This window comes from Etheostoma spectabile, chromosome 6, assembly GCF_008692095.1.
Source record: "Etheostoma spectabile isolate EspeVRDwgs_2016 chromosome 6, UIUC_Espe_1.0, whole genome shotgun sequence".
Lineage (NCBI taxonomy): Eukaryota > Metazoa > Chordata > Actinopteri > Perciformes > Percidae > Etheostoma > Etheostoma spectabile.
Genome location: NC_045738.1, coordinates 2494835 through 2504036, shown reverse-complemented (window position 1 = coordinate 2504036; position 9202 = coordinate 2494835). Strand labels below are relative to the sequence as shown.

At 40.7% G+C, this 9202-nt stretch overlaps 3 protein-coding genes across 3 annotated transcripts in view; 1 reads left to right on the top strand and 2 right to left on the bottom strand.

Annotated features, from left to right (window-relative positions):
- triob (trio Rho guanine nucleotide exchange factor b) overlaps positions 1–9202 on the top strand; it is a 121418-nt gene that overhangs the window by 110259 nt on the left and 1957 nt on the right. The window lies entirely within an intron of this gene.
- On the bottom strand, positions 1881–5854 carry ccr8.2 (chemokine (C-C motif) receptor 8.2). Its single transcript, XM_032517642.1, has 3 exons — positions 5650–5854; positions 3881–3958; positions 1881–3448 (listed from the first exon to the last, which is right to left on the bottom strand). Exons 2-3 carry the CDS (start codon positions 3946–3948, stop codon positions 2338–2340), a joined length of 1179 nt encoding a protein of 392 aa, XP_032373533.1. The 5' UTR covers positions 3949–3958; positions 5650–5854; the 3' UTR covers positions 1881–2337.
- Positions 6539–9202, bottom strand: part of si:cabz01093077.1 (C-C chemokine receptor type 2) — a 37404-nt gene continuing 34740 nt past the window's right edge. The window contains exons 2-4 of the mRNA XM_032517643.1: positions 8722–8873; positions 8358–8530; positions 6539–7259 (exon numbers count right to left, since the gene is read on the bottom strand). Of these exons, the coding sequence (XP_032373534.1) occupies positions 6561–7259; positions 8358–8530; positions 8722–8869 (1020 nt within the window). The 5' untranslated portion in view covers positions 8870–8873 and the 3' untranslated portion in view covers positions 6539–6560. The remainder of the gene's footprint in view (positions 7260–8357; positions 8531–8721; positions 8874–9202) is intronic.

The window sequence follows — 9202 nt, the reverse complement described above, 5'->3', positions numbered from 1 at the left end:
ACATCCAGAGTCAGCCCCCAGCCAGCTAGCAGCCATCCACTATCATTACAGCCCCGTCCCAGGGACACATCCCCAGTCAGCCCCAAGCCAGCTAGCAGCCGTCCACTATCATTACAGCCCCGTCCCGGGGACACATCCACAGTCAGCCCCAAGCCAGCTAGCAGCCATCCCCGTCAGTACTTAACGCCGGTGCTAAGGACGCTAACGGCAGTTTACTGAACCGTCGGGAAACAGCCCCAGGCACTCGAGTCAGAACAGCGCCCATTCGTAACGTTACACCTTTACAGGTTACCATCTTTACAGCAAGCTTAATTTACCAAGCAGAATGGGGATAAGGGGGATAAAAGGACTAATAGTAATTTAAAGATATGGTAGCAGGGTGGCCTCCAACTCACCCAGTAAGAGGGTTCGCTGAGTCCTGCGGCGGCGTGGGGTTTGAATCCAACCTGCTGCCCTTTACTGCGTGTCATCCCCCATCTCTCTCCCCCTTTCCAGTCTATGCACTATCACTATAATAAAGGGAAAAGTCCCAAAATAGAATATAACCTTTAAAAAAAAAAATGAAGGTATGGTAGCACTGGATCTGGACAGGAAGGATAACTCTAGGAGTTGGAGGTTTGCGGATCTGAGTGTCCCAATTTCACTTTCACATTGAATATCGTTACAGCCCTAGTTAAGATACCATGATACCCTTGATAATACTATAAATGGTAGGATAAGATCTGGGAGGGGAAAGTGGAAGTCAACACTCATTACCACCACTGAGGTGCCCTTGAGCAAGTCCCTTAACCCCGACTGCTTCAGTTGATCAGACTGTTGTTGGACTGGGCAGCTTCCTGGCGTGAATGTGGAACTGTGTAAATGTGATCAGTGGAGCATTGCACTCAGTATACTCCCCCAGAATAAACAAATAAAAGTGCAAAATGCTGGAGATATTGTACGATGTAATTCAGCAATGGCTGCAATTCACAATTATTTTCATTGTTGATTAATTAACTAATTGATGAATTTTTGCATTTCTATATTCAGCCAGTGAAAATGTTGAAACTACCCCACCTGGAAAATATGATTCGCTTTACTGAATACTACTGTCATTAATGAGAATGTGTACTTTTAAAGGGGCACTTCACCATTCACTTCATTATATCATTTATTACTGAAGGTTAGACCTTAGGGTGTGAAAACAGTTGCCTGTCTTGGCTGTCTTGGAGTTTTATTTCAAGAAATATATATATTTTGTTTTTAGATTATTTTTTTGGGGCATTTTCAGCCTTTATTTTGATAGGACATAGCAGACATGTAAGGGGAGAGAAAGGGGGAATTAAAGCAAAGGGCCGCTGGCCGGAGTTGAACCTGGGCTCGCTGCATAGAGGAGTCATATATGCCCTCTATATATGGGCGCCCGCTCCACCAACTAAGCTATCCAGGCGGCAAATTTTTTTTTTTGCATTTTGACATTATGTGGGTTACAGTAAGGAAATGCATTGAGGGGGGTTGATGTTTAACAATGGTGCCCAACCTGAATCTAACCGAGGATGTTGCAATTAGGATATGGTATGCATAATATCCACTTGGCTGGTCAGTCTGCATGATAGAATTTAGAGTATAATGATTTGAAAATTACCTGTTTTCGTGAAATGTTGATTAAAATTGATTAGACATTTTGCAGAGATATTTCCAAAATTTGACAGCACAATGCTAATTTTTGCACAGAGACTGCAAAGATTAAACTGACAACACATACTTCCTCTTTGTTTCATGTTGTGGTTTTCTCTAGGTTGAGGTGAGGTGCTGTTACAGTTGCTTTGAAACTTGCAATACTTTGGTTTCCAGCTGCACTGGGCACCTTTTGCTGTGCAAAAGTTTTTCTATTTTCTTTAGCTATTAGCTATGTGTACCTATTTGTTGCACTTCTCTTAATGGTGTTTGCCCGGATTGACTGCAAGGAACTGGTCGGCATCTGAGTTTGTCTCTCTCTAAAAAAAGAGAAGACAAAATGTATTTCGGGACAGTTTCTTACCTATTATAAAATTGCTTCAACTCTGTTAAAGATCTTGCATATCCAGAACGATACTTATTTGGTCTATAGCACTTATACAAGTATAAAGATATATATCTTTACACACAGGTAAACTGTGTTTGCATGTTACTTTATTACAAAATCCTGTGTCTCTCAAGCTGACACATTGTCACGCTGTATTTTGTCATATTGAACTGAAGTCCTAAAATAGCCCATAAGAAATGCAAATTACCACAAGAAATGCCCTCATTGTGCAGATGACCACACAGACAGAAATATAGTAACAACCCACCTTTATACAGTATATGGAACACACTTTACACAGTAGTGCTCCTCTCGTCCAGGCTGGTGGTCTGTGAGTAGACTGACCCATTGATTCTGTCCTGGGGTATGCAGACTTTGACCATCTGACACAGCCTGCAGGGAGACTTGTTTATCAATCTTAGCAGGTGCCTCCTGAACTTCTCCCCAACAAACACATACAGGATGGGGTTGAGGCAGCTGTGAGAGTAGGCAATGGCCTCAGTGACTTGTAAAGCCAATGTGATGGCTTTGCTGCTTTCACATTCTGTATAGATGTGCAATAGCTCCAGTGCTTTGAAGAAGGATGCAACGTTGTAGGGGATCCAGCAGCAGAAGAAAACAACTACCACTATGAGAACTAAACGGATCGCTTGTTTCTTGGATGACTGGCTGTGCAGCAGCCTTTGGACAATCTGTGAGTAGCAGAAACCCATGATGACAACCGGGACAAATAAACCCAAAAAGTTCATTTTAAAAAAGCAGAAGATGCTCCAGATGTGAGAGTTGGATAAAGTGGTGTCGTCATTCGAAGTTGCTGTGGGATACACAGGGTAGCAGAAAAACTGAGTCCCATTAGTATTCACTCTAGGCTGCTCTTTGAGGAAGATCAATTCGGGGAAAGAAGACAAAAACCCAGCCAACCATGTCACAGCCGCTGCGATTATTCCGAAGGACCTTGTCCGTACTCTCATAGCGTAAACGGCATGTACTATAGCCAAGTACCGGTCAATGCTCATTAGAGTGATGAAAAAGATCCCACAGTAAAAAACAATATTATAAATACCAAGGACCGCTTTGCACATAGCATCCCCAAACAGCCACTGGTCCCGGGCTTGGTGGGCTAGGAAGGGAAGGGTACACACCAAGAGAAGGTCAGCAATAGCCAAGTTTAGGAGGCACACGTCGGTCATGCTGCGGAGTCGCACGCCACAAGTAATGACCCAGAGGACCAAAGAGTTACCCAGAAGGCCCAGGAGGAAGAAAATGGCATAGAGGGTGGGAATAAAATTGGCCCCATAATGCTCATACACACACCTCCCGAAGTCACCATCTGGGTATTCATAGTAGCTGTAGTATTCTGGGAGGGTTACAGTGACGATATTGGTGAAGGTTGTTGTAGTAGAGCTGGTAAGAAACAGACAGAGGAACAAAATCAGCAAGGGGAAGTGAATGATTAGGATGTTCCAATTATTTCAGGTCAGTTTATTGACAATCTTGCTTGACATAGCTATTGGGAGGAAGTAAGATAAGCTGCACTGTTAAATAAAAGCAATGAGAATAATGTAGTTTTGTTCTTGCAACCCAATTCAGAAATGCATGTCATTAAAATAGATGGTAGGGCAAACTACATATTAGAAATAAACTACTGGATTAAAACTGAAATCCTTAGCTAGAGGCTTATAAAAAGTATTATACTATACTAAAAGTAAAGTGCAGCAGTGGAAGCTTGGGAGGCACAGACTGGAAAAGAAGCCACATAGAGTTCATGACAAAGTGATTTAAGCATTAAAGAACAAAATAAAGTGTTATGTGTATAAACTGTAGGTTTAATCTCACCTTGGTAAGTCTTCTGGATTCTCATCCATTCCGCCAAAAGCAACAACAGCAGGGATGGTTGTAGACATGGCGAGCTTGCTGGAAAAAGAAAAAAACATGACCTACTTTCTGAAGAAAAAAACAATAGAGCAGCACAGATCAGATTTCTTTTTACAATTTAAACACAGTCCACCCCTGTTATGAAACGGCTGAAATTCCATGCTTTTTCGGTTTAAACGGCATACCCAAATTAAAAGTGGTACAGCTCCCATATACTTTGACACTCTGGGGTATGCTTGATGTCATTGGAAAGGTAACACTTTCAAGTTTTGTTACAAGTGTCAGGGTGGGATATTAGCACCCGCCACCAGCCACTGGCGGGTACTTTTTCAAAGTGGCGGGTGACTTTGCCTTGTCTACCAGCCACAGTGGCGGGTGGAGTGGTTTTCAGCGCTAGTCCGTGACATCGGTTTAAAAAATGTGGCAACATATTCCTGGTGTGAGGAGGCCCACTGCCGAGCCAACTGTTGAGGGCGAAGTAAAGAAAAAGAGAAGGTACTTTTTCAAATAAGTGGCGAACGGAAAACAAGGGAATGGTTAGCTTACTAGGGTTAGGCGATGTCCCCTAAATTGGCAGTTGATCAGACAGACATTCAAATGCCCTCTGTAAATAGACAGTATTACATGCTGGCGCTGGTAGGAGCAGCACATTACAACCTGATCTACTTTCACTCAACTACGGTGCCATAAAGTCTAGACCCAATCAGATCTCCGTGATCCGCATCACGACAGTACAGAGGAATGTTTGCCTTTAACAGAGCGACAGTAATTACATCATTACTGAGATTAAACTATATTCTGGGTTTTATTTGCACTTAATAACGCATTCCATAAACAGAAACAACTCTTGCAGCGCACATGAACAAATGCGCTATATTAGCTCATACATAAAATAGCACCCTCGTAAATTAGCCTCCTGTTTCTAACGTCAGCTGTAGAATGGACTGATGACCATCATCAATGCATCTTTTCGAAATAGCAATTTGTAACAGATAAAAGACGCAGGAGGATAAAAATTCCTGTAACACTTTTTTATGATGCCCATATCTATAATGTATAATAAACATGGCCACGGAGAGTAAGTTATAATCACATTATTATGCATTATAACACTAATCATGTTTTATAAAAGATTAGTACAGGTATAGTACCCTATGACCCTTGTGAAAATCATGATACTTGACCTTACAAATCACTATGAAAGACTTTTATAATGTATAATAAAAAATAAATTATTATTAAAGCATTAAGAATATATATGAGTTCTTAAATATAATTAATTATAATTATACAGTGCTAAGCAGATTATAATGCATTATAAGTATTTTTACAATGCATTATAGGCACGGGCGTAAGTTAGGACTGTAAGTTATATGGAAACTTAACTGACAGTAATTATTCTTCCTTTTCTCTTATTGAGTGTTTTTTTAAAATGAAGAATTAATATAGCATCACTGTCTTTAAAAGCCATTTGTAGGATAAAGTAAAGTCTAAGCCTATTGCACATTGAATTAAAATACTTGAAATGTATTGTGTCATAAACCTAATAGCCATAACTAATGTAATAGCTGGACTAATAATGACCTCATGTCTAGAATGACTCAGAGTTACAGTTAAATTAGGCTCAGTGGCAATCAATTAATTTCAACACCTGTTAAGCTTTTTATCTAATAATAATTGTACATAAATGTCACATAAAGCATGTTAATGTAAAATCAGACAATCTTTACCTGCCAGTGCTGATAATAAGATAGCTGATATATAGTTGTAGTTCTTCTGGATCACAAGATGCTGCTGTAGACGGCTAGATCGAATAAGTCATGAATCATTTTGCATTGTGTATGAGAAATGAAAATTGGTTTGCATACCACGAAACATAAAGTGTAACGAGTGCAAAATGCACCTACCCCTACCCAAGTTTTAGGTGGGCTTGTGGGCTAGCATGTGAGATGTATGGTTTTTTTACTTCCTGCAAATGATTTCCAAGCGTTCATTTTAGAGACCACAGCGTCTGCGGATTATATACAGAGAACCACAAGTCCACATATGCAAGATTCAAAAGATGCAATGTGACTCGGACCAGGCCTGAAGGCACGTACAGATGGAGGCTTGCAGAGCTCTTGTGTGCATGGTTATGCTTTTGTGCATTGCAGAAGTGATACCAGCCTTCACTGCAGTCTATCTAGTTGTAATCAAAACAGCACAGTGTATAGAAAGCAAATTACTTTCTCTTTATAGGAAAAACATTCTAATATCTAAAGTGCAAATTGAGATGTGACTATCACCTTTTCCAGATCTTAACATGTTCATGCATTATTTTGATTGTCAGTAGTGAAATTGTAGGGCCCGGTGACCATGCACTGGCTCGTTAGTCAAATATATGTTTTTGTTATGACACAGGGATTCTGCTCTGCACACTTCTTGTCAAATACTTACAAACTGCCAAGAATGACTGTGTCAAAAAGATTTATGCTGATGCATTGTGGTATATGGACGCCAGACAGTTTAAACTTACAGATCAATGGCCTGAAACTGTTTTTCTCACTTACTATACAAAGAAAAAGGCAATCAAGTTTACTTTATTTATTTGACAAAAGCAATATATTTTCACTTTCTTTGCAGCAAGATGTGTTCATCATTCCTAATAATCAGATTTTACAGGTGTGTTGGAAGTGTCTGTGGTGTCTCTGTGGCTGAAAGTCCCTCTGTTCTGGCGGAAGTACCTACTCAGCACATAGCCCAGGTTCTTCCTAAACTTTTCACCTGCGAATGCATAGATGAGTGGATTTACACAGCAGTGAGACAGTGCAATGATCTCTGCAAAGCCTATGGCAGAGTTGATGTATTTTGAAGCCTTGCAGGTGTTTAGGGTGTCCAGAAACAGCTGCATTGTCTGAAGGAAAATTGTGACATTGTAGGGGACCCAGCACACCACAAACACACACACTATTATGAATATCAGCTTAACAGCTCTGTTCTTTTTGGAGTTCCTGGACCTGGACAGCACAAAAAGGATTTTCACATAGCAGAAAACCATGATAGGGAGACCCACAAAAAGGCCCACAGTGTTCTCGTTGAAGTTTCGCAGCATCTTCCAAAACTGCTGCTGGTCTTCTGGATACAGTGGCTGGCACTGGTAGCTGTCATCTACATCCATTTCCAAGGAGGCAAAGATCACCCCAGGGATGGCCATGATGACCGATAGAACCCAGATAGTGGTGCTGGCTATGATTCCATAGCAAAGTGTCCTGGCTCGCATGGCTGCAACAGCGTGGACAATGGCCAGGTAGCGGTCCACACTCATTAGGGTCACAAACAACGTCCCACTGTAGAAACCCAACTGTTCAGATGAGCAGAGGGGGAAGCAAAATCAGAATCAGGCTTTTTCTGGCCTCATGAGGTTTGGCTGACATTATCTGACATTCCCAGTCTCTCCAGGATTTCACGATTTTAGATAGTCGCGGCCAAAAATGCCTGATGTTGCGGGAGCTTTTGTAAAAAGAAAAAGTGCGATAAAAGTTGCAAAAAAAAAAACCTTATCAAAAATGCTAAGGATGCTACAAATGTTGGTATAATATAAAAATGGCTGGTGGATTTAAGACAAAAAAAATCATGATTTATTGAATGAATCAAATTTTAACATGTCTGTCAGTGGCTTGTTGATCTTTACTTTGTTAGTTAATTTCCTATCCTGGCCTGGGACACACATACGGTTTAATAAAATTCTTATTGGAATTTAACTTATCATTGCCCTTACAATAATGAGTGTAACGTCTCATCTCCGTTTTTTCTTTTTTCTTTTCGTTTGTCTGTGTCTGTGCATGTCAGTTGCGGAGGGGGGACTAAGTAGCCCCGCTTGCTGCAGTGAGCCGACAGGATTGAAACAGCAGCTGCTTCAGTGACATCAGAGTGAAAAATCGCTACAGCTTACATTGATGTTAAAGTTTACTCAGGGTGGCAGGACAGTCTGAAATGGTTTGCACGGTCTTTTGCTGTTCGTTTTGATGGTAAATGTGAGATGGTCAAGTCACACATTAAACAAGTCATCATTAAACAAGGAAATGAATTTGGCCACGTACGTGTGACGTTAACCGGTTCTCACTCCCGCTTGGTCATTGGCTCTCAGAGTCACATACTGATAAAAAGTCTGGCACTGGGGACTGCTGGGATTGGTTGAAGTCGCGGGAAACTCCGCTATTAGGTCAAATCTGCAAAAAAGTTGTGGTCAAAATTTCGAGTCACACCAAAGTTACGGTGATTGGTTGAATTTGCGTGATCGCAACAAAATCCTGGAGGGACTGCATTACACAGCATTTTACACACAAACACACACACACAACAACACATCGGACCCACATTTCTCATGTTTAAGAAAACAAAAACAAAGTTGGCCTTATATTACAAACACAAATTATAAAGAAAAGACAAAACGCCCCACCTGATAGACTCCTGTCATAAGTTTGCATGATACAAGGTTCTGGTAATTGTAGGCCCAGAGGGGCAGTGATACAGCCAGTATGAGGTCTGACAGGGCCAGGTTGAGGAGGCATATGTCCGCCATAGTCTTCAGTTTTATGTACCGGAGGAGAACCCAGAGAACGGTGGTGTTGCCTGTGAAATCAATTCAAATTATTAGTTCTTACTTATTTGTTTACGGTAACAAACAGACCAGTTGCAAATATCTTAATTTTGCTTGTGTCAGTTTCAGCTAAATGGCTTGAATGCAAATGTGCATTCAAATGTGTAAATAGAGCAATACAAGTTTCCTTTTCTCTTAACGAGTCAGGCCTTTTTGAACATACCTAGCAGACTTAGACCAAACAGCATGTAGTAAAGTACGGACGAGATCGTGGATCCATTGGACAACCCTGAACCAGGACCCCGATCGCAGGGGTCATTATAATCAAAGTTGTATATGTCCGAGTACATGTCGTTCTCTGATACGTTCATTCTGCTGGTGTAAGGAGAAACAGAACATACAGGGTTTACTTAACTTAATGATAAAATATCTAGAATCACCCAATAAAGGCAAAAACCTTTGTGGTCCTTCATGTAAAGAGAGAACAGATGTCAAAATCTGTGTGACTAGATGGCCTCATACTATCAACAAAATAATTCAAATATTACTCAAATTAACATCAATAAAATCACAGTTAAGCTGCATAAAATAAATCATACAAATGGCATACATGTTACAATAAGAATGATAATATTAAACTTAGAAGTTTCTATTGGGCTACAATTTGACCTTTTGTGTGTGTGTGTGTGTGTGTGTGTGTGTGT